Source organism: Scardinius erythrophthalmus (genome assembly GCF_964197995.2).
Source record: "Scardinius erythrophthalmus genome assembly, chromosome: 3".
In the NCBI taxonomy this organism is placed as follows: Eukaryota; Metazoa; Chordata; class Actinopteri; order Cypriniformes; family Leuciscidae; genus Scardinius; species Scardinius erythrophthalmus.
The window spans coordinates 1,578,220-1,605,002 of record NC_138223.1 but is presented as its reverse complement, the minus strand read 5'-3'; the positions used below and the strand labels follow the sequence as shown (position 1 = coordinate 1,605,002).

At 40.9% G+C, this 26,783-nt stretch overlaps 1 protein-coding gene across 1 annotated transcript in view; it reads right to left on the bottom strand.

Annotated features, from left to right (window-relative positions):
• The window catches only part of adamts5 (ADAM metallopeptidase with thrombospondin type 1 motif, 5 (aggrecanase-2)), a 28,183-nt gene extending 10,576 nt beyond the window's left edge, over positions 1-17,607 (bottom strand). The window contains exons 1-4 of the mRNA XM_081361851.1: positions 16,559-17,607; positions 6,208-6,340; positions 2,662-2,829; positions 1,534-1,817 (exon numbers count right to left, since the gene is read on the bottom strand). Coding sequence (XP_081217977.1) covers positions 1,534-1,817; positions 2,662-2,829; positions 6,208-6,340; positions 16,559-17,476 — 1,503 coding nt within the window. The 5' untranslated portion in view covers positions 17,477-17,607. The remainder of the gene's footprint in view (positions 1-1,533; positions 1,818-2,661; positions 2,830-6,207; positions 6,341-16,558) is intronic.
• Between the last annotated feature and the right edge of the window lie 9,176 nt (positions 17,608-26,783).

The window sequence follows — 26,783 nt, the reverse complement described above, 5'->3', positions numbered from 1 at the left end:
CCTGAAATAAAGTCGCAATTGCTTATAAAGTCAGAACTGCAAGATATAGAGTCAGAATTGTGTGATATAAAGTCATAAAACGTGTTATAAAGTCACAATTGCGAAATATAAAGTCAGAATTGTGTGATAAAAAGTCGCAATTGCTTATAAAGTCAGAACTGCCAGATATCGAGTCAGAATTGTGTGATATAAAATCATAAAACGTGTTATAAAGTCAGAATTGCAAATTATAAAGTCAGAATTGTGTGATATAAAGTCGCAATTGCTTATAAAGTCAGAACTGCCAGATATAGAGTCAGAATTGTGTGATATAAAATCATAAAACGTGTTATAAAGTCAGAATAGCACATTATAAAGTCAGAATTGTGTGAAATAAAGTCGCAATTGCTTATAAAGTCAGAACTGCAAGATATAAAGTCAGAATTGTGTGATATAAAGTAGCAATTGCGTGTTATAAAGTCAGAATTGCGAAATATAAAGTCAGAATTGCGAAATATAAAGTCAGAATTGCGAAATATAACGTCAGAATTGTGTGAAAAAGTTGCAATTGCTTCTTATGCTTCTTATAAAGTCTAAGTCAATTATTATTTAACCTTTACATTATTTGTTAACCCATGGTATTAATACTAACTACACAATAGTACGAGCTGAACTGTTGCTTACCGTAATTTATACAATTTTAAAAAAGTGCTAATTTGGAATTCCACCATGGAAAAAGTGGGCCGGTCTTGGGCCTGAAACTCCCGGGCTGAAAAGTGGCCCCACTCCGGCCCTGAGCATCAACAACATCTGCAAAGTTACAACGCTCAAAGTTCAGAGCAAAGGGAGATATTTGCTTTTACAGAAATCGCTTTTTAAGGACTACAACAAACGGCTGGTAGAGACTACACCACATTCCTCCCGGGTTAGTGACATCACCAACCCTAGAATTTACATAAACCCCGCCCCCTGAACACGATTTATAGATTATCAAGACAGAATATGCTAATCAATGACTAGAAGATAACTCCACATCAGCTTCATAAATTCACCAACTAACCATTCAGAAATGTCCTGTTGCTTCTACATGTTGTCTCTTCTTCTTGAGTCTCTCCATCATTGTCTGACTCCGGTTTGAACATAAAAGGCTAAACGTTTTTGAAATGTTCAGTGCATGTGTGTGTGAGGTAATAGGACACAAGCTCTTGAAGCTCCGCCCCCTGTGCCGGGAGCAGCAGCTCATTTACATTTAAAAGAAACAGACACAAAACGGTGCGTTTTTGCTCATCCTCAAAAAGTGACAATTTTAACATGCGATATAAAAATATCTGTGGGGTATTTTGAGCTAAAACTTCACACACACACTCTGGGGACATCAGAGACTTATTTTACATCTTGTGAAAAGGGCATTATACCACAGCTTTAAGGGATAAAATTATTGAGGGGGACTTAAAAAGTTCATCAAGACAAACTTTGTTGGCTTCAGAAAGTAGTTTAAAAAAGTTTTAAAAGCTTGGAGTTTTAAGTTCTTTTAAGTCTGAGCTCTGGTCTTACCGAGTAGTGTCTCTTCCGGGTCTTGTCCACACATTTGCCCTGTAGACAGATTCTTCCCTTCCCGCACGGCGTTCCTTCAACAGCGGGCAGTTTTTTGGTCAGACACACCATCTGACCCTTCCTGATGACGGCGCACCACAGGCGCGCACACACGTCCATGCCGGGACACACGGTGTACTCGAGCCCGAAGGCCAATCGGCACTGCTGAACGGCATCGTAACTCTGACCCGGAAGCTCCTCGGGACCCAGGAGAGGCAGACGAGGGACATCCAGCAAACACTCGGCTACACACACACACACACACACACACACACACACACACACACACATACATACACACACACACACACACACACACACACACACACACACACACACACACACACACACATACACCACAAGAGGAAGATGTCAAGACGTTAGTGGAGAAAAGATAAAACTGTGTGCATGTCCAATACAGGTCAATATGGTGATACGTTTTGAAAGAAGTCTGTATTTATTTACCCAAAAATACAGTAAAAATTGTGAAAAAAGTTTTAGTGTGAATAAATTGTAAAATGTAATTTATTCCTGTGATCAAAGCTGAATTTTCAGCATCATTACTCCAGTCTTCAGTGTCACATGATCCTTCAGAAATCAATAGCAATGTAATTGTAATTGGCCACATAACCATTACATATTTAAAAAATTTAAATACTATAATTACAAATTGAAACAAAGCTAAAACTGAAATAAAATATACATATTTTTTAAACTAAAATGAATAAAAATAACAAAAACACATAAAAAAACGCAAACAAAATGACTAAAAATAAATTAAAATTAAAACGTTCATAAAAACAATAATAATACATAAAAAATACTAAATTAAGACTGAACAAGCTCAAAATCAATACTGACCAACATAAAGTTGGAAATTAAACATGAAATGCAATTTGCAACCCATTTAAATTACATAATGCGTCATGATCTCCAGATTATTTCTGCATAAGCAGAATCAGAAAATCAAGATCCATGAAATCACAGGCCAATTTGGAATCTGATCCTATCGAATTGTAACCATTACCATGATATGTTGCAATATTTTTGAGAAAAGCAACATTAAATTGAGTCACAGTGGTTTCTCACCGTTGCCGTCGTCGAAGAAGTCTGTGATGGTGGCGGATGTGCATCGGCTCCAGGGTTTGGACGCGTCGATGGAGGTCAAGATGGAGGACATCAGACGCTTGTCCTCGTTTGAGCCGAAGCGTTCCTCGCAGAACTTGGAGTCATCGTGGGACAGACCCAGCAGATGCCCTGCGCACACACACAGGAAGTGATGTCATCAAGGTGTTTGTGCGTTCAGGTCAAGTGAAGCCAAAGCACCTCGATCACCCCCCCGGTGGCTGGTCCCAGTATAGCTCATAAACCCAGCGTCTCGATCACCCCCCGGTGGCTGGTCCCAGTATAGCTCATAAACCCAGAGTCTCGATCACCCCCCGGTGGCTGGTCCCAGTATAGCTCATAAACCCAGCGTCTCGATCACCCCCCGGTGGCTGGTCCCAGTATAGCTCATAAACCCAGCGTCTCAATCGCCCTCCGGTGGCTGGTCCCAGTATAGCTCATAAACCCAGAGTCTCGATCACCCCCCCGGTGGCTGGTCCCAGTATAGCTCATAAACCCAGAGTCTCGATCACCCCCCCGGTGGCTGGTCCCAGTATAGCTCATAAACCCAGCGTCTCCATCACCCCCCGGTGGCTGGTCCCAGTATAGCTCATAAACCCAGAGTCTCGATCACCCCCCGGTGGCTCGTCCCAGTATAGCTCATAAACCCAGCGTCTCGATCACCCCCCGGTGGCTGGTCCCAGTATAGCTCATAAACCCAGCGTCTCAATCGCCCTCCGGTGGCTGGTCCCAGTATAGCTCATAAACCCAGAGTCTCGATCACCCCCCCGGTGGCTGGTCCCAGTAAAGCTCATAAACCCAGCGTCTCGATCACCCCCCGGTGGCTGGTCCCAGTATAGCTCATAAACCCAGAGTCTCGATCGCCCCCCGGTGGCTGGTCCCAGTATAGCTCATAAACCCAGCGTCTCAATCGCCCTCCGGTGGCTGGTCCCAGTATAGCTCATAAACCCAGAGTCTCGATCACCCCCCGGTGGCTGGTCCCAGTATAGCTCATAAACCCTGAGTCTTGATCGCCCCCCCGGTGGCTGGTCCCAGTATAGCTCATAAACCCAGAGTCTCGATCACCCCCCGGTGGCTGGTCCCAGTATAGCTCATAAACCCAGCGTCTCAATCGCCCTCCGGTGGCTGGTCCCAGTATAGCTCATAAACCCAGCGTCTCGATCACCCCCCGGTGGCTGGTCCCAGTATAGCTCATAAACCCAGCGTCTCGATCACCCCCCGGTGGCTGGTCCCAGTATAGCTCATAAACCCAGCGTCTCGATCACCCCCCGGTAGCTGGTCCCAGTATAGCTCATAAACCCAGCGTCTCAATCGCCCTCCGGTGGCTGGTCCCAGTATAGCTCATAAACCCAGAGTCTCGATCACCCCCCCGGTGGCTGGTCCCAGTATAGCTCATAAACCCAGCGTCTCGATCACCCCCCGGTGGCTGGTCCCAGTATAGCTCATAAACCCAGAGTCTCGATCGCCCCCCGGTGGCTGGTCCCAGTATAGCTCATAAACCCAGCGTCTCAATCGCCCTCCGGTGGCTGGTCCCAATATAGCTCATAAACCCAGAGTCTCGATCACCCCCCGGTGGCTGGTCCCAGTATAGCTCATAAACCCTGAGTCTTGATCGCCCCCCCGGTGGCTGGTCCCAGTATAGCTCATAAACCCAGAGTCTCGATCACCCCCCCGGTGGCTGGTCCCAGTATAGCTCATAAACCCAGAGTCTCGATCGCCCCCGGTGGCTGGTCCCAGTATAGCTCATAAACCCAGTGTTTAGATCGCCCCTCTGTGGCTGGTCCCAGTATAGCTCATAAACCCAGCGTCTCAATCACCCCCCGGTGGCTGGTCCCAGTATAGCTCATAAACCCAGAGTCTCGATCACCCCCCGGTGGCTGGTCCCAGTATAGCTCATAAACCCAGCGTCTCAATCGCCCTCCGGTGGCTGGTCCCAGTATAGCTCATAAACCCAGCGTCTCGATCACCCCCCGGTGGCTGGTCCCAGTATAGCTCATAAACCCAGCGTCTCGATCACCCCCCGGTGGCTGGTCCCAGTATAGCTCATAAACCCAGCGTCTCGATCACCCCCCGGTAGCTGGTCCCAGTATAGCTCATAAACCCAGCGTCTCAATCGCCCTCCGGTGGCTGGTCCCAGTATAGCTCATAAACCCAGAGTCTCGATCACCCCCCCGGTGGCTGGTCCCAGTATAGCTCATAAACCCAGCGTCTCGATCACCCCCCGGTGGCTGGTCCCAGTATAGCTCATAAACCCAGAGTCTCGATCGCCCCCCGGTGGCTGGTCCCAGTATAGCTCATAAACCCAGCGTCTCAATCGCCCTCCGGTGGCTGGTCCCAATATAGCTCATAAACCCAGAGTCTCGATCACCCCCCGGTGGCTGGTCCCAGTATAGCTCATAAACCCTGAGTCTTGATCGCCCCCCCGGTGGCTGGTCCCAGTATAGCTCATAAACCCAGAGTCTCGATCACCCCCCCGGTGGCTGGTCCCAGTATAGCTCATAAACCCAGAGTCTCGATCGCCCCCGGTGGCTGGTCCCAGTATAGCTCATAAACCCAGTGTTTAGATCGCCCCTCTGTGGCTGGTCCCAGTATAGCTCATAAACCCAGCGTCTCAATCACCCCCCGGTGGCTGGTCCCAGTATAGCTCATAAACCCAGCGTCTCGATCGCCCCCCCGGTGGCTGGTCCCAGTATAGCTCATAAACCCAGCGTCTCGATCGCCCCCCCGATGGCTGGTCCCAGTATAGCTCATAAACCCAGAGTCTCGCCCGCTTCCCGGTGGCTGGTCCTAGTATAGCTCATAAACCCCGCCTCCCCACGTAGTCTAATGGGACGCAATTGAACTAAACAATCAAATTACACTTCAGATACAATTTATCCAAAGATGTTTTCTGGCATTTTAGGTAGTTTTATTACGCTGATGTACGTTTAAGCATTCGTTTTTTTAAATAAGTTTGGTCTTAGTTAGTGTTTCAATGCTATAAAAACGGGAATGTGACATCATGATTGACAGCTGTGATTGACAGCTTCTCTAAACGAAGTCACTGAGGCACCAACAGACTTTTTGGGGATTTTCGAGAGGAGATTGGAGTCCATAACTGTTTATTTCACACTGACACAATTTTGAGTAACCGTTTCTGCGGGAGTGTGTGTTGTGTGTGTGAGAGTGAGGGCGGGACCTTGATATCTTGGCTCCACACACACTCACTACTGCGCAGAATCAGGTCCCAAATCAGCGCAAGATGTCAGCGCCATATTAGGACTTTGGCGGCTTCACTTTTCACCAGTGGAAGAGAGTTAAGGGCGTCGTCCATCTTTTTGGCACTTGCTGTTTTAAGCCCCCAACGGCGCCTTCCAGGCAGCGAGGGGATGAGTAGGTTTAAGGTTGAGGGTAGGGTTAGCTGCCTCTAAGGAGCCCTTGAGGGCTTAAAACACCATTGAGCCATCTTTTTTTACAGTCTATGGTGCAGGTGGATTGTTGATGTGTGTGTGTGTGTGTGTGTGTGTGTACCGATCTCATGTGCCACGGTGAAGGCCGCATGAAGGCCGTCGTCCTCGATGATCGCGCAGCTCCGCTCCGGAGAACATACGGTTCCCACGTCTGCCATGCCGAGAGTATCACACGAGTGATGGCCGCACAGATCCTGAAAACACACACACTCGCTCATCAATACCAGTTCAACATATTAGACTGTGTGTGTGTGTGTGTGTGTGAGAGAGAGAGAGAGAGAGAGAGAGAGAGAGAGAGTGTGTGTGTGTGTGTGTGTATGTGTGGGTGGGTGGGTGTGTGTGAGAGAGAGAGAGAGAGAGAGAGAGAGAGAGAGAGAGAGAGAGAGAGAGAAAGAGTGAGAGAGAGAGTGCGCGTGTGTGTGTTTGTGTGCGCGCGCGCGTGTGTGTGTGTGTGTGTGATGATTCGCCCACACCATTTCAAGATCTTTACTGTCATCTGTAATTAATATAATTAAATTTTTATTTTATCCATTCCTCTCAAAGACGGGGTAGAAGGACATTAGAAACAATAAAATACAAGACAGTAAATATAAGAGAATACACAATAAGAGCAATAAACAGTAAGAACAATTAGAACACACAATAACACACAATTCAGTAAGATACAATACACAATAGAGTCAATAGTCAAGTCTAGTCAAGTCACCTTCATTTATACAGCGCTTTTAACAATTTAGATTGTTTCAAAGCAGCTTTACAGAGATAATAGGAAATAAAAGTAACAGAGAGTGTTTTGGCTTTACAGCAGCTCTAGAATAAAGTTATTGTCCAGCTAAAGTTAGTTTTTGATTGATTCACTTAGGTTGCACAGATCATTAGTTATTAACTTAGTGGCCACTTGCACAACACCGTTTTATCTGAAAACAGAAAACTTTTAATGTGTTATGTCCGTTCATTTGCGTGACAACAGTGTTTGGCGGCTCGAGAACACAAGCTTTGAAATAGGTTCCAAGATGCAAGTTTCAAAAAACGTTATTATCTCGGTGTAAACTTCAAAAACGTGAATCTGTGAAAACGGAGACGGCGTGCACATGCATATTACGTGTTTAGTCTATAGGTATGCACATTTGAATATACACTGAACAAAATTATAAACGCAACACTTTTGTTTTTGCCCCCATTTTTCATGAGCTGAACTCAAAGATCTAAGACTTTTTCTATGTTCACAAAAGGCCTATTTCTCTCAAATATTGTTCACAAATCTGTCTAAATCTGTGTTAGTGAGCACTTCTCCTTTGCCTGAGATAATCCATCCATCTCACAGGGGTGGCATATCAAGATGCTGATTAGACAGCATGATTATTGCACAGGTGTGCCTTAGGCTGGCCACAATAAATCTTAATCTGGATGGATTATCTTAACAAAAGAGAAGTGCTCACTAACACAGATTTAGACAGACTTGTGAAAAAGAAAAACAGAGAAAAAGTCTTAGATCTTTGAGCTCAGCTCATGAAAAATGGGGGCAAAAACAAAAGTGTTTTGTTTATAATTTTGTTCAGTGTATATGTGCGCAGGCCTGTATTCCTACTTTACAAATTGACATCACCCAAATGACTTGTCCGGCCTGCAAAATACTGAATTTTTTGTCGTTTCCGCGTATCCATGCGGACTGGAATCATTTTGATAACGTTTTATCTGTACAAAGGTAAAGGGATCATTCAATACAATATGAATAATAATAAGTAGTAGGTAGTAATTAGTAGTAAATAATCTCCAATATTTAATGAACGATTCGATTGGTCCTAGAGGCAAAGTTGCTCAGAATGAGGAGTTCTACCATATGGTATGAATGTCATGGGCATGTGCGGAAAAACATGTGATATACAATCCTTTACGTACGTGAAAAACGCAAAGGCGCCTATTTCTTTTGAGTTTTTCACAGGCCTCAAGAGTTTTGTTCCGATCCGCCTCCGTTAACCTCGTCTGACAGCCGCTTGAAATTCATTGCCGTGTTTTTCGAGATATGCAAACGTCCTCAAAGGCAGTCTTGGCACCTTGGACAAAGACACTGCATGCCAATTTTCAAGTCAATAGGACTGACTATTGCGTAGCTATTGCCGTTTTTGTGTTTGTTTCATTTTATAACGCCGCCAAGTGGCCAGTCACCGCGACCACAGACCGAGCTAATACATACGTGTATCGAGTTTGGTAAAATGATCTCATTCCCGTTTAAGAGGGATAGCCATTTTAATAAAATCCCACTTCGAATGTTTTGGCGTCCCGTAGCAGACGTGAATCAAAATTTCGACTTGAATTTTGACAAATGATTGACAATCGGACTCCAGAGTTAATTTCTGCACTGGTTTGGTTTCAATCGGGCGGAAAACCAAAATATCCGAAAATTTCACCAAGGATTCCAACAATATAAGACACTTGAGGCTTTGACAAACAGTTTAGGAGTTACGAGCCATAACGTACTTTTGATCACTGTAGCGCCACCATCAGGCCGATTGGGACGAGTTTTGGTGACGGTGTAGACGGTGTGAGTACTACCATCCCTCAAAGTTTCAACTCTCTACGACTTACGGTTTGGTCTGGCTGCTGTTTTAAAATGCATCCACTTTCCAATAATAGTTGACCATGGAATATGTAGCAGGGATGAAATATCACAAACTGGCTTATTGCAAAAGTGGGATCCAAATACAGTAGCATCTTTGACTGAGCCCTTCAGAACAACCCATTTTTTTCAGAAATGTTTGTAAACGCAGACTGTATGGATAGGTGCTTGATTTTATGCACCTGTGGGAATTGGTCTGATTGAAATAATTAATACATGTGTCCCAAATACAATTTATTTTAGCTTTATTTCAATTAACGTATGGTTTCTAGTAGTTTTAGCTATTAACAATAACAACACTGGTGCTCAACCTGGGATTTGGAAACATGACATTTCCAGTTGGACCAATGAAAAAACGTAAAGCCGTCAATCAGACTAAATCCGTCTGAAAATGTTTTACTTTAGCGTTTAATGCAACACTTTCAAAGCAGACCTGCACTGTATGTCCCTGAACACCTTTTCACATATATTGTTAGATGTGTTTGACTAACAATCCTCTCAGACATGCATGCAAATGTTCTCAAACACACTCAGACAGGTTGATTTCTCCCAGGCGTTGTGTGTGTTTACCCGTTAGTCCGAGTGTATGGAAACAGCCTGGACTCTGTTCTCAGATCCACATGAGAGAGAAAGCAGCTCTTCACACGGCAAACCACTCACATTAATAAAAGCTACACGCTGCGTGAGTGTGTGTGTGTGTGTGTGTGTAAACGGGTTCAGAGTGAAGTTTAGCTCATGACCTCAGCGGAGCGCATGTGTAATGTGTGATCAGGTGAGAGCTCAGAAACACAGCTCAGGTTCATATACTGCACTCCTGTCACTCACAAACCAAGTGTATAATTATAACAAACTCACATTTTATACTCACAAACCAAGTGTATAGAAATAATTACTCTCATTATGAGACTCTGAGTTTTCACAGAAAAACAACAGAGACGGGGAGAGAGAGAGAGCAACTTGATATGGACAGAGGAATTCCTGCCTAAGGGAATCAGGGAAATATGTCGGCCAAAGGAAGAGCCGGAAAACGAGGGAATTACTGAGGGAAAACGTCTCAAACGGAGAGTTGCATGTAAACATTGAAATAAGAGATTAAGCAAAACTCGCTCAATTTTGTTAGATTTATACTTTAAAGGATTCGTTCACTTCCACTGAGAAATTATCAAAACAGGTGCAAGGTGCCGGACTCTCTCGGGTCAGTTCAGAAGATTCGACTCGCACGCAAACGCAGGCGAACGCACACTGGAATGTTTATATCCCGACGGCTCTGGCGCTTGGCAAGCGTTCTGAACAAACATGTCGACAGCAGACAGACAGGAAGACATGATGGTGGAGACAGACGACTCTGGATATTTGATTCTGGAGCGCCGCGAGTTTCTGTCAGCTGGTTCTGATTTATAGGGCGTTGCAGGGTCGAGCACCGGGCTTGGGTTTGACTGATCTGGGGTCAGTTTGCATCCATCCCTCTGTGATCGTCATGGTTATGAGAGGAGCACTCATCTGAGTGAAAGAGTTTGGATTTTTATTTGGATCTTCAAAATCAGGCGTCTTAGGATGAAAAGTATTGTTACTCTAACCAGGGTTATTATAGTTAACTAAAACCATAAACCATTTCTGTTACTTGAAATAAAAAATAAAAAAAAACATTAACTAAAACTAGAAAGTAAAGATCGTCGAGACAAACTTTAATGTTGGCTTGACAAAGCCATGCCTTAAAGTTTGAAAGTTAAATAAGCTTCCTAGCATGTTTTTATCATGTTGTTAGCATGTCTTGGCATTTGTCTAGCATCCGTTTGCATTTCCCTAGCATGTTTTAACGACTGTGAATCAGCATGTTGCCAGCATTATTAGCAATGTAACTAGCATGTCTTACCAAATTGCTATTATGTTGCTATGTTTGCCAACATGTTTTGGCACATTGCTAGCATGTTTTAATACATTGCTAGTGTTTAAGCATGTTGCTAGCATGAATTAGCACATTGATAACATGATTTAGCATGCTCCTACAGGTATTAACAGGTTTGTTAGCATTAATTAACACATTGCTAACATTAATTGACATGTTGCTAACATGCTACTAACATTTTTAACACATTTCTAGCACAAATTAATATGGTTAGCATGTTACTAGCACGATTAAGAATGCTGCTACAAGTTTAAATAGATTGCTAACATGAATTAGCACATTGCTAGCATGAATTAGCATATTGCTAGCATGAATTTTGCAAGCAGGATTTAACATGCTGCAAGCATTTTTTAACATGTTGCAAGCATGAGTTAGCATGTTTTATCAGCTAGCTAGCACAATTAAGCATGCTGGTAGCATGAATTAGCACATTGCTAGCAAACGGTGCGAGACGAGTTAGATAATTGGTTAATAATAGTGATGCTTCGCTTTGCTAGCACCATTAATAATAAGCTTAAATAGGATTTCAGTATGTTGCATGATTGTCAATCAGACCAAATAGGCTACTATTCAATATATAATCCATACCAACTGCGGCTCTTGTGTCAAAACAAATTCCTCATCCTACTGAGATCCTCCGGAGAAGCCGGATCCGATCCCGGCCTGTTGCTAGCCAACGCTGGCACGGATGACGAGGATTTCGGCCAGAACATCTCAGAGGGTTCAGTCCACTGTCAACGTATAGCGGGTGAAACGCAACTAATGGAGAGCCGGCGGATGAGAGTCAGAATCACTGCAGGAGCTTCAGACACACACGTGAAGGAAGGACAACACGCACAAACATTTGTCCTATGAAATCACATAGAAAACCCCTGAAACACACGTGAACTCTCTCAGACTCCTGAACAAACAGTGCAGTATTTACTCTGTCTGTATGCATACAGTCCATAGTGTACAGTACATACTGTACAGGCTCAAAAGGCTGAGTTTGTGTGTGTGTGTGTGTGTGAGTGAGAGTGTGTGTGAGTGAGAGTGTGTGTGAGTGAGAGTGTGTGTGTGTGTGTGTGTGTGTGTGTGTGTGTGTGTGTGTGTGTGTGTGTGTGTGTGTGTGTGTGTGAGTGTGTGTGAGAGTGCACGTGTGTGTGTGTGTGAGCGTGTGTTTGTGTTTGTTTGTGTGTGTGTGTGTGTGAGCGTGTGTTTGTGTGTGTGTGTGAGAGTGAGTGTGTCTGTGTGTGTGTGTGTGTGAGAGAGAGAGAGTGTAAAAATGTACTCTTGTTTTAGTTCAATCAAAACGAGGGAACTAATTAGTACAATTGTGACCACAACTTACAAAAAGAAGAGAATGAATTCTTAATTTGTGGCCACAATATATCTATATATATATATATTTATATGTCTGCATGTCCGTACAATCAGACTGATGTTTCTTCTTGCATGTTTCACGACACTTTGAAAGTGATACTTCTCTAGTAGGCGAGAAGTGTGCATGCATACGATGGCCACTTCACTATATAACATACATAGTATTGTGCACGGAATGGCATGAGTCTTGATTAATCTATAATCTGCAACTGTAATTATAATATGTGTGAAAAGGAATAAAAAAAATAGCATTTTACTGCCTCCAGTGTGTATTTCAGCTGGACACCGCAGTGAGTTTCATGCAGAGGAATGTTTGTGCAGAAGGCATGTATTTCTGATGAGCCTGGTTTGTTAATTTCCCGGGGAATGCAAGAAAGGATCAAGTGCATTCCCTCAGTGCGACGGAGAAAAGCTTCTGCCAAGTGCGTGAATGTGACGACGTGCAATGATGCCTGGCATAAACGCCAACAAATATCGTGCATCATATTAGAAAGCGTGATATGGCAACTATTGCGAAGAAGATAATCAGTGAACAATGATCTAAAAATTCAGTCCATTTGTTTTAAGAGAGAATCATGACTATAGAATAATGCGCATATCCAACGTTCCCATTAACGTCCAGTTTTATAAAACCTTCTTTTTCTGGCTTATTCAACCGTTAAGGAAACATTCCATTTTATCATTCTTCAAACGTTATGAGAACGCTATTTTAGAATGTTCTCTGAAACAAGTAGTAACATTTAAATAACCGTCCATCTTAAAGGAGTGGTTGATTATGATTTGACTTTTCTAACTTTAGTTAGTGTGTAATGTTGCTGTTTGAGCATAAACAACATCTGTAAAGTTACAACACTCAAAGTTCAAAGCAAAGGGAGATATTTGCTTTTACAGAAATCTCTGCGCCGGGAGCAGCAGCTCATTTGCATTTAAAGGGACAGACACAAAAACTGCGCGTTTTTGCTCACCCTCAAAAATTGACAATTTTAACATGCGATATAAAAATATCTGTGGGGTATTTTGAGCTAAAACTTCACATACACACTCTGGGGACATCAGAGACTTATTTTACATATTGTGAAAAGGACATTATACCACCGCTTTAATTGTTTCAGAAAAAAAAGCTCCATAAATGATGTATAACGCTTTGAGAACATTATTAAAGACCAGATAACTTTGAACAAACGTTCTATTATTAACATTACTGGGAGAACGTTTGTTAATAAGAACCTTTCCAGAACGTTCCCTGTTAGCTGGGTAAGTAGTGGACACTTCTAAGATGCTCGCTTTCCCTTTATAATCCAGTAAAAATCCCATTCAATGTTTAGGAGAGAGAGAGAGAGAGAGAGAGCGAGAGAGAGAGAGAGAGAGAGAGAGCGAGAGAGAGAGAGAGAGAGAGAGAGAGAGAGAGAGAGAGGAGAGAGAGAGAGAGAGCGAGAGAGAGCAGCGTGAACATTCTGCTAAACGTCTCCTTTTGTGCTCCGCAAAAGAAAGCCAAAATGAGGGTGAGTAAATGATGACAGATTCTTGTTTTGGGATGAGCTTCTCTCAATAAACAGCATATCAAATCAGTGTTAGTGTTGAGGCTTTGTGAAACGGCAGAGAGGAAATGATGCTTCAGTGATTTCAGAGTCTTTGTGTTTGTGTTTGGGTTTGGCTGTGGTTCGAGAGCTCTCAGTGGGAGTCTGTGGGCTTCTGCTGCCCATCAGGGCTTGTTGACATGGTGTACTTCACAACCACACACTCTTAAACACACACACACACACACACACACACACACACACACACACACACACACACACACACACTCTCCGCCAGCAGGTGTGTCAGACTCCACACCGCCAGAGGAAAGACTTGAGAGGGAAACGACGTCAGCGACACTTACTGAGAAATGGCACTCGGTTTAGGAATTAGCAAATTCTTGTTTTTTTGAATGGAATATTTCAGTGTTTTTTTTTTTCTAAAGGATTTCTCCATGCACATCATTATTGTGTAAAATTCATAATCTTGAATGAGAATAAGTTCCTCTTGCAGCATCTCTTCTCTTCTCTGATGATGAGGGCGGGGCTATAACCTGTCACTCACATGAGATCAGCCAATAGCAAACCACAACCATCCAATCAATTCCCCACAGACACAATCAAGCCCCGCCCACATTTGTTCTTGTTCCAGAAGCGTTTCGCTCGGATATACGACACAATAGAGGAGAGAAGACCAGCACAACTTCACTTTCATGCTGACTTTAAATAGTTAAAACTAGTCAGTGTTGGCAACACTTTAGAATAAGCTTCAGTTTGTTAAGTTTACTTAACGCATTTGGTATCAATACTTTTACAGCATTCATTAGTCAAGGAAATGGTAATTTATACATACTCGAATATATTTTTAACATTTCATGTTTTACATAAATTAATTTAACACATAAATTAATGCATATATTACATAAAAAAAACAATTAACAATAGCATGTTTATAAATTAACATTAATAGATTGTAGTGCTGGGCAACGATTAATCGCGATTAATCGCATCCGAAATAAATGTTTGTTTACATATTATATGTGTGTGTACTGTGTATAATTATTTTGTACATATAAATACACACATATGCACATTAACATTTCAAGATAAATTAAATTAAACATAAATTTATGCATACATTACATAAAAAAAAACGAATTAACAATAGCATGTTTATAAATTAACATAGTGCTGGGCAACGATTAATCGCGATTAATTGCATCTAAAATAAACGTTTGTGTTTACATAATATATGTGTGTGTGCTGCATATAATTATTTTGTATATATAAAAAAAGAATTATACACAGTACACACTCATATATTATGTAAACACAAACTCTGGATGCGATTAATCGCGATTAATCGTTGCCCAGTACTTATAATGTGAAAAATGCAGTAAAATTACACTTATTTTAATATCAATGAGTTTTTTAAATATTTGCATTTTTTTGGTTTTAGTAAAAGTTTTAGTAATTTCATTAGGTAGTTATTTTTATTCCACGACAAAGTTGCGAATACAGCAGAGTATTTTATTTTTTTTGCAGTCAAAGTGAGTTGCATGCAAGGTGAACAAGACCTTGCATGACTTACATGCACCGCAAGCCTCGTCTGGAAACACGACGAGCTCCAAACCACACGCGAGCTGCTGGAGACCAGCGCTTTACTGTGGGATCGACACCAGTGTGGTCTCCTTCAGCCTGGGAAGGCTTTCAGATGTGTGCATTTTCCTCACAGTCTCTGCTGTGGTTCATGGCACTCAAATCTGCAGCAACATCCCGCGTAAGGAATGCGCGCATGGGATCACACACTGCATAACGACACACACTAGTCAGGGGACGCCGAGAACGCCTGCCTAGAAAAACAGCAACAGAGGAAATCATTTTACAGTTCACTGTGGAGCGGAGAGAGAGAGAGAGACTGGCGTTCCCACATGATCGGATCCAGCTGACCTGGTCACACACACACACACACACACACACACACACACACACACACACACACACACACACACACACTGTGGTGGGTTTGATGGTATCAGGTAATAAGGTTCTTGTTCTTGGTTCTTGTTTGTATGTGTAACATCATCATGGTTTTTCCCTACTTATTCAAGACTTTGTATGTCTATTATGATGTAATACATGTCTTATTTATATCTTAGTATGTCATAAGTTCTATTTTTATGTCATAATTTTGACTTTTTGTCATAGCTATGACGTAAAAGTAAAAATTATGACTTATTAATTTGGACTTTTATCAAATAATTTTGATTTATGTCAAATATGCCAGTGTCACAATTATGACTTTATGACTTTAATGTCATAATTAAGACTTAGTATGTCAATTATGACGTAATATATGTCTTAGTTGTGTCTTAGAATGTCTCAAGTTTTATTTTTATGTAATAATTTTGACTTTTCAATCTCTTAATTATGACTTAGTATGTCATAATTTCATCTTCATCTAATATTTTTGACTTTTTGTCACAGTTAGGACGTTATGACTTAACATGTCATAATTTTGACTTTTATGTTATTAGGCATACTGTCATAACTGTGACTATACATCATAATTTTGACTTTTTATGTCATAATTAAGACTTGTCAATTATGATATAATATGTCTTAACTATGTCTTAGTATGTCATAATTTTTATCTTCATCTCACAATTTCGACTTTTTGTCATAGATATGATGTAAAAAGTCAAAATTATGACAGTGATTTTGACTTTTATCTCATCATTTTGATTTATGTCAAATATGACAGTGTCATAATGATCTAACAGTCTTACAATATACTTACTTTCAATATACAGTATTAATATACGTCCTAATTTTGACTTTATATGTCATAATTATGATTTACCAATGCATAATACTTATTCTTATGTGGCAGCTTCCATACTCACTCACTCACAGGAGACACAATAGGCTAGTTCCTAAAGTTCGTTGCGCGTCAGTCAAGCGCGCGCGGGCGAGCGGCGCGACGCGACGCGAATGTTTGAGTTTTTACCTGCCTGGTGAAGAGGATCGCCGCGTCATGGTGATGCTGATGATCGTCATCCAGCGGGTTCTGCTGATTCTGCCACTTACAGAAGCTCTTGAGCGTCGCGGCCGCGTTTTTGGTCACATCGATCCCCTTCTCGCTCTCGGACAGAACCGCGACTTTAACCACCGACAGGCGGATGGGGTTCTCGATGCTCGCGTGCCCGTAGAGTTTGGACGCGATGGACGCGAGCGTCAACAGGTAATGATGCAGGTCCTTCCCGTACTTCTTCGTCATGGTCGCGTCCGCGACCAGCAGCAGCTCCACGTGCCGCGCGCGAGACACGGACCTCCTGCGTCGCGTTAGCGACGCGTCGGGCTTCACAAACTTTGTCCACCATCTGCGTCCGCGCGCGTCCTCATCGCGTCTCCCTCGAGCGCCGCGCTTTTTATTCCGGTCACGCGTGCCGCAGCTGTGCCGCGCGGGCATCGCTTCGAAACTGAAGCGTTCTCGGGTAAAATAGTGGAGATCGCGCGTTGCGTCGATGCGCACGTCATTCTCGTGGCCCTTCGCGCGGATACGCGGTGTGATTGTGTACCGGGAGTGATCAACCGCGAAAAACCCGTCAAGTCCTCCACCGCACAGATTGAACACCGCCAGAGACTCCGCGTTTGAGTTGACGGTGCCGCGGTAAACGCATTCCGGCGCGTTCGCGTTCGAATCAAACTGATGAGACAGAACAGACGCGTCCCGCTCCATATCCAGCTGAAAGCGTTGCTCGTCCATGTACAGAAGATACCCGGCTTTTCCTCCCGCGTGATAAATCCGATCCACAGCGCGCACGACGCCGGCAGGTGCGCGGAGAGACGCGTTCGCAGGTGGACGGAACGCGCGGAACGCAAACGAGCCGTGCAGAGCGCAACACAACAAAACAATCCGCCACATTATTCCATGTAGTTCAGTCTGAAAACTTTTGGAAACATTACAATCCGAAGTGCAGCTTTAAGATGAGGAATTCCTGCAAACTGAGGCGCACTGGTCCATTAGTGCCGGCGCGCATCTCACGAGTCACTGGGAGAAAGACATGAGGGCAAAGAAAACAGCAGGAGTGTGTGAGCAGCGAGAAGTGAACTTGAAGAACAAAACACAAAGTTTCCTCTTAAAAGCACCAGAGACAGAAAGAGAGGGAGAGAAAGAGAGAGAGAAAGAGAGAGAGAGTCCTGCCCCTTTGCGCTCTCCCTCCTCCTCTCATTCTTTACCAACTCTCTCTCTCTCTCTCTCTCTCTCTCTCTCTCTCTCTCTCTCTCTCTCTCTCTCTCTCTCTCTCTCTCTCTCTCGGTCAGGTTCATCTCTAGTTTTAGAGGCCAAATGTTTGAAAATGACAAACACACACACAGTGAAACATGTTCAGATGTGACTTGTGAATTAAAATGCTGGTTTACTTTAACTCTTTACAATAGTTAACATGAACAAACAATGAAAAATACTTCTAAAGCATTCATTAATGTTAATATCAACATTAACTAATACATAATAATACAATAATAAATGCTGTAAAATGTGTTACTCATTGTTAGTTCATAACTAATGCATTAATGTCAACAAATAAGACCTGTAAAAAGTGCTCATAAATCAGGCCACTAGTGTGTGTGTGTGTATGTGTGTGTGTGATTGAGTGCGTGAGAGAGTGTGTGTGTGTGATTGAGTGTGTGTGTGTGTGTGTGTGTGTGTGTGTGTTTGTGTGTGAGTGTGTGTGTATTTCTGTGCTGAAACCAATGCAAAGTCAAGTAAAGAATGTTATTATATTAATATACAGTAAACATTATATTGATGATTTCTCTTTTTGTCACTGGAGCCAATAATAAACAAACTGGTAATGTGAAAAATGTGGAAGCACACGCTTGATTTTACCTTATATAGAAAATGAAAAAAACATCATAAAAGCACTAGTGCATGTGACTCATACATTATATTTCAGTTCTTCTGAAGTCATATGAGAGTTTTGTGTGAGAATAGACCCAGATTTGAGTCATTATTCACTGGAAATCCGAAAATGGCTTTTGATGTCAGTGGAAATTAAAGACTCAAGAACAGCACATTGATGGCTTCTCTTAAAGTCGTCATGAAAGTGAAGTTACACTCGTCTTTTCTCCTCTATAGTGCCGTATATCCGAGCGAAACGCTTCTGGAACAGGAACAAATGTGGGCGGGGCTTGATTGTGTCTGTGGGGAATTGATTGGATGGTTGTGGTTTGCTATTGGCTGATCTCATGTGAGTGACAGGTCATAGCCCCGCCCTCATCATCAAAGAAGAGAAGAGATGCTGCAAGAGGAAATGATTATGATTCAAGATTATGAATTTCACACAGTAATGATCATTTATGACAAACACTGCAATATTCCATGAATTTTACATTTTGATTTCAAGCTGACTTTAATCTTACAAGAGATGATAATTAACAAACCTGGTAATGTTTAAACTCCTCCATGAAACATTTTTCAGGACTCAAATTGATCTTATATTGCATAACACATTTCTGATGCCGCTTTAGTTTCGATACAGACTGGTTAAGTCTCCAGTAATATCTGACTAATGGAAACGCTTCTGAAGGGATCATCTTCGATTGCTATTATAATTAGCACATTCAGCATCGTCAACATGAATCTCAGCAGAACATGAGAGAGAAATCCGCTATACTGGGAAACCCTGTTCAATAGTGCATCAACCCCCACAGGCAATGACACACGGGGTATTGTGCACTAGTGAGGGCTTCAGTGTGCACTGTATTATGACATCATCACAACAACAACAACAACAACAGACACACTGCAAAAAATGATGTCTTTCTTTTGCATTTTGGTCAAAATGAAGTGAATAGAACAAATATCTGCCAGCAGGGTCAGACAAATAATCACGTTTTCCCTTTGAATTGTTTATTTGAACAGATATTTGTTCTTGTTTTAAGCATTAAGTCCCTTCATTTGTATTATTTTTTATTAGGGATGCACTGATATGAACTTTTTGGCCGATATACCGATAACCGATGATTCTTTATATTTGAAAGCCGATAACCGATAATCCGATATATATTGGCTGATTGATCTAAAACCAAATTTTCATATAATTTTGAGAGCCTGATTACAAAAACGAAAGTCCCACCATTAAATCCATGTCCCGAACACACGATTATAATATTCTCCTGAACTTTATGAAGCCGATATGACAGACTTGTGCTGCACATGAACTGTATTTTCCTTTTTTGAAGTGATTTCAATTATATTTCAAGCAGTTCGAAACCATCATGTTGAACAGTGTGAATCTGAAGTGTCTCAGCTGAAGGAAATAATACATTATTTATCGGCTTCAATATATCGGCCAAACGTTCTTATCGCGCCGATAACGATAACATTAAAAATTATCATATATCAGCCGATACCGATATTCTGGCCGATATATTGTGCATTCCTAGTTTTCTTTATCTGTTTATCTTAAAGGGGTGGTTGATTATGATTTGACTTTTCTAACTTTAGTTAGTGTGTAATGTTGCTGTTTGAGCATAAACTACATCTGCAAAGTTACAACACTCAAAGTTCAGAGCAAAGGGAGATATTTGCTTTAAAAAAAAGGCTTTTTAAGGACTACAACAAACGGCTGGTAGAGACTACACCACATTCCTCCCGGGTTAGTGACATCACCAACCCTAGAATTTACATAAACCCCGCCCCCTGAACACGATTTATAGATTATCAAGACAGAATATGCTAATCAATGACTAGAAGATAACTACACATCAGCTTCATAAATTCATCAACTAACAATTCAGAAATGTCCTGTTGCTTCTACATGTTGTCACTTCTTCTTGAGTCTCTCCATCATTGTCTGACTCCGATTTGAACATAAACATTGACATTTTCAGTGCATGTGTGTGTGAGGTAAAAGGACACAAACTGTTGTAGCTCCGCCCCCTGTGCCGGGAGCAGCAGCTCATTTGCATTTAAAGGGACAGACACAAAACGGTGCGTTTTTGCTCATCCTCAAAAAGTGACGATTTTAACATGCGATATAAAAATATCTGTGGGGTATTTTGAGCTAAAACTTCACACACACACTCTGGGGACATCAGAGACTTATTTTACATCTTGTGACAAGGGCATTATACCACCCCTTTAATGCATTTTGATTCTCCAGTAAATACATCTTGATTTAAGAATGTTTGGAAATTTGTGCTGGAAACCAAGACAGAAACACTGAGGAAGAACATGATTATTTGCAGTGCATTTCACCCAAAAAAAGCGAATCCTCTGTCATCGTTTACTCTCCCGGATCATCCGGATGTCATTTCAGACCTGAAGGACGTTCTTTTTTCTGTTCGGCAGATTGTTGTGCATCATATAATGAAAGTGAATGTGAAATATGAAGTGTCGTGAAATCTAACTATGGCACATTGCGCTAGATTTGAAGTCCAAGAACCATGGACACATTTTACATTTCCAGGTTTCTTGTCATAGTTAAGTATACAATGGAAATTACATTAATAGTAATTTAGCAGACGCCTTTATCCAAACTGACTTACAAATGAGGACTAAAGCAAGCGATTCATCATGAAGAGGAACACAACGCAATCTTTGCAGCCGACACTGACACAGAAAACACTTGTTTATTGAAACAACGCAAGAAGTGCTCAAAATACAAAGCTCAGGCATTGCTAAGAGTAACATAAGCCAGAAAAGGGAGTGATTAAAGGAAAAGGAAAGGGTTTAAAAAAATGAGTTTTTTTAATGAGGTTAAGTGCTCACATTAAATACATTTTTGCATACAACAAATTGAAAGCATTTTCATTCTTGTACAGGTTTGCATGTTGGAGCTTTGAAAACTTGAGCGTCCTGTAGTTGAGGAGCGTTATTTTAATAATTGAACACAGCACTTTCTCCTCCTCCAAACTCACACTGATGACCTGAGCTTTGAGGCGATGGATAATTCATGGCACATCCAGAATAGAAGAGACTGGGACAAAAGCACCGGCATGTACGGCCACGCTCGTGCAGTCTGACAGATATTCACCGCAGAATTATGAGGCATTAAGAGAATATTTATTACCTCTTTAGGCGAGCTGGTGCTGTTGTGTAATACGACTCGCTATTCGAAATGGCACACAAAGCCAAATTGCAATGGAATTGCATGACACTTCCCGGTTCTCTTGCCCAGTGTTTGTTTACTAATGCTGAGTGTTTCCCAGAGGAGCTGTCAGGAACACCAGACACACAGACTACAGGGAATATTTACAGTCTTACTGTATGTGCATCTGCAATATCTAAAATACAGTTCTTCTTACACTCCAATCCCATATGTCTTTCTTTATCAGTGGAACACAAAAAGAGAATGTTCAAGATGTTTATTTATTTTTAGCATTCCTGTCGATTAAATGATTTTGCATGAATGGATTTAAAACGGCGTAGATTTGGTTTGAACATTGGGGGGGTTGAAGTTTGGGTATGCCGCCAGATGCCTCCTTTTCATGTGATCATGGTATAAATATTGGGGGGGGGTGTAATGCATAGATTTAAATATTGGGGGGGGGGGTATCTCCCCCCCCAACCCCCCCTCCACAAACTACGCCCCTGCTTGAATGCATTAATGCAATGCAAGTCACTTAGGACATGTAAAATGTCTTTATCGGTCAAAAGTTTGGAGCAGTTACAATTTTCTAATGTTACCAATGCTGCATTTTGATCCAAAATACAGTAAAATTGTTGAAATATTATTAAAATTTTAAACAGCTGTTTTCTAAGTGAATATATAGTAAAGTGTAATTTATTCCTGTGAATTTTCAGCATCATTACTCCAGTCTTCAGTGTCACTTGATCCTTCAGAAATCACTCTAATATGATGATTTGATGCTAATGATGTTAAATGCACACTAAATGGATTTGTTGAAGTGGCGATTTTATGTGGATTTTAACAATGCAAGTATAATTTTTTGGGGGTAAACTCATTCTCTTAACCATTCCATCTCCATTCAGGCCAGTGCAGAGTGTGTGACGCCACACACACCGTCCTGCTGCTGTTCTATAGGAGTGTGTGGGAGTTCACAAGAGAACACTGTGTACTATCACGTATGTTTCTCAGTGTCGGCGTTGCCCACCTCTTCACAATCAGCTCTTATTAAACCAATCAAGACAGTCACAATCAACAGTTTCCACATCAGTCCCAACACTTGTGCAGTAAACATTGATCAAATTAAGAAAAATAACAAGTTTAATGGTTTTACATTTAATGCATTTTAATTAAAAAAAAAAATTTTCTGCATCTATAACATCCAGACTTCTCGTAATAAATTCAGTGTTATGATATAAACATCATAGATTAATGCACTGTTATAAATCACTCTATTTACTCTATATTCATGTTCCTTCTCTTATTGTGGATGATTCATCTGTGACGTTATTACAACTAAAGATTCTTTCATGAGAATGTAATAACATACTTCACCTCTAACACAACTTTGATACGGCATTTACAACCCATTTTACTTCCATAATGTGATGCATTTCACAGTTAAACAGGATATTCATGAGAAATAGATGACTTTATCCATGAGTTTGTCTGTTTCATACCCGAGTGAGTAACACTCAATTGATATAGTTAACTTTAAGGCGATGTTCACACTGACAACTGCATTTACTTGGTCTTGAAATGTCCCATTCACACAGCAAGTGTCTCGAACACTAGGGACTTGCAGCTCATGTTACGCTTGCATTATTTGGCATTTTAATTGTCCCCCTGTAGTCAATAATTATATCATCTTTGATCACCAAAATCATATATTTAAGTGTTTTTTACTTGAAAAAAAATCTTTGTGTCTTAAAACATCTTGAATGTAACTCGACACCCTTGCCTCATTTAGTATGCGCGGTCCTATGAATACGCAAATGAGCCCCGCCTCCACTCACTCACTCAGCTCAGAGATCCACTGGTTGACGATCACACGTTGATCTGATTGGTTACAAGGTAGTTTGTGACGTCAGAAACACCAGCGATTTCAAAGTGTGTTTTTGAGACTGTCTTTGGTTCACTGCAGTTTTAAGGAGGAAATACTCAGCAATGCTGTCGACTTATGAACTTACACATGGTTTGTCTTAAAGCAGATTAAAACACCACATAGACACATAAACAACATTAAAAGCTGGATTTACACCACAGGGGGACTTTAACGCCTATACTACAGTATCATCAGATAAAGTTGAACATACTTTGTATTAAGAGTCAGTTTTGATTTCCCGTGACTTTAACTTTCAACACTTTTAACGTCAGATATCAGGGCTGTTGTTTTTCCTGCGGTCAAAACATGTTTATTCAGAGCCGTCCGTGAAGAGGCTCTCGTCTCTCACCTTTCCGCCAGCGGTTGGAGAGGAGAGCTGTGATTCCTGAGTCTCGTGGGGGTCGGCGGAGGATGTTTGCTCAGGTTAGAGCGATGTGAGAAACCACGGCCGACGTGTGAGGGGTGTGTGTGTGTGTGTTTTGGGTGATGAATGAGTTGGGATCTTTAGAGGAATTGCTGTAACCCACAGCTCACCTTTGGCTCGGGCCTTGACCTGCTCACAGAGATTAAAACCAGCAAAGATTGAGACACGAGGAGGACGATTATGTCCTCAAAACAAAAACTTGAGGGTATAGAAGTGAGTTTTCTGAGAATTTGATGCTATTGAATGACCATGAACGTATATCTCCTTTATCTATGTTGTTAGTTAAAACCTAATGTGAAACTTTAACTAGTTGCTTTTGTCATAGTGAGGCCAGATGCAATTGTAACACTGTTTGCGAAATAAGAATTGACTAAATCCTCAAACTACTAAAAATAAGTTTCATTTCACTATGAAATATGATTTTTATATGAACGCACAATCTGCATTAGGGGCCTATCTCGTTAAAAAATGAATACACAAATTATATATTCAGAAAAATCTCACATAGGTCAGTAAGATTTCTCTTACACTCAACAAGGCTGCATTTATTTGATCAAAATACAGTACAAATTGTGAAATATTATTGGAATCATCTGTTTTCTTTGTGAATATATAAAGTGTAATTTATATCCTGAGATCAAAGCTGAATGTTCAGCATCTTTACTCCAGTCTTCAGTGTCACATGATCCTTCAGAAATCACTCTAATATGATGATTTGATGATCAAGAAACATTTATGATTATCAATGTTGAAAACTTCATATTTTTCTGGAAATTGTGATACATTTTATTTTACAGGATTCTTTAATGAACAGAAAGTTCAACAGAACAGCATTTATTTCAAAATAGAATCTTTTGTAAGATCATAAATGTCTTTACTGTGACTGTTGATCATTTTAATGCATCCTTGATGAATAAAAAATTTGGGCAATCAGTAAGGTTTCCTCTTTTTTTTTTTTTTTTTTTTTGGTGAAAGAATCTGATCCATTTAAAAAAAATATTAGAGGCAGACAAATAATTGAAATCTAATAGTTTAAAATCACATGGAAACTCACTGTCCAGAACAAACGAGCGCATGCTTTGGCACCGACAGCCCAACGTGCAGGAGATGCTGTATCAAACACGGGCGCTTTACAGATATAATCCACTGAACACAATAACACCACACACGCACACAAACACACACACACACACACACACACACACAGACACTCACTCTAAATATAGAGCACACACACTATCAAAACGTGCATATGGACATGCATGCATGGACACGTGCGCAGACGGCGCACATATTGACGTACACACACGCGCGCGCACACACACACACACACACACACACACACACAGAGAGAGCCAACACTAAATTAATCCATACACAATACGAGTGCTAAAAGGCACCTCTTATCATTGTGTGGCCCATCTGTTATGTTCTGTCCCAGCATGCCACATTCATAATAGAATACCACAAGATTTAAGGTACATGGTTTAAAAACTCTAATCTGCTAAATGCAACTAAGAGGACCTATTATACCCTTTTATAAAGTCTTGATGTTGTTTCAGGCTCTACTAGAACAGGTTTTCCTGCTTGAATGTTGATTATTTTCCTCATATTCTCCATTGTTGCGGCTCCTCTCTTCCCAGTCTGTCAGTAACGCTCTGTTTACTTCCTGTCTCTATGAAGCCCCTCCTTCTGAAAAGCACACTGTGCTCTGATTGGTCGGCTGGAGCAGTGTGTCGTGATTGGTCAAGCACTTCGAGTGTGTTTGGGAAATGTCCCGCCCCTTTCAACACTACTAATTAACTCAACCAGGCCCCGCCCCTTTATTCTGCGTATGAATTATTATAATGAGGAATATTGTGACGTGTTCGTTCCCGGAAGAAACTCAAGACTACAATGGAGGCGTTTCAGGGAGTAATAACCTCCAAAAAGTCCTTTTTCACCATTTTAGTAGACATATGTTTACTGACAATGGCAATAAAAACAATCATATAATCAAGAAGTGTAATTATGTGAAGAATCATACAAAACATAATTATGACAGAGTGTCTGTGACAGAGTATTTACTTCAATAGTTTCATATGCATAAAATAGATAAACATCAAGAATGCTGAATAGATAGCTTCCTATTTTAGCAACATATACCATAAATTAGATCTATAAATTGCTGAGATGAATATTTTTAGTCTCCTGAACATGTCTGGGTCACATTTCAACCAAAAATAATGGCGTAATTACATACTTAAAAAAAAAAAAGACTACTTTTGGGGAAATTGTTATTGTCATTCAAATAATCTAATAATGATCCAATTAGATTAATCAGATAATCAGATTATAGTATGACTAAACAGATTCATCATGCCAGGAAATATTCTTATATATACTGTATATATATATATATATATATATATATATATATTATATATATATATACAGTATATATATATATATATATATATATATATATATATACATATATATATTATTCAGATTAGTACTCTGAGAGTGAATCAGTGTTATTTTAGTATTATTTTTATACTATTATAGAAATTGATTATTATGAATTAGCTTTTATTTTTTATATTTTCAGTTGTTTTAATTGTAAATTTAAGCTTTAATAACATGCTTCCGCATATTACACTTGATGTGTAATTCAGAAAATGACATCTATTCATCTTTTTGCAGTCCGATTAAATAAAGAGTCGAGAAAAAGACGCTGAAACTGCATGTGATTCATTCGCACTGGAAACAGTTTCGACTGATGCAAAAGAAGGTTAAGATAAGAAAA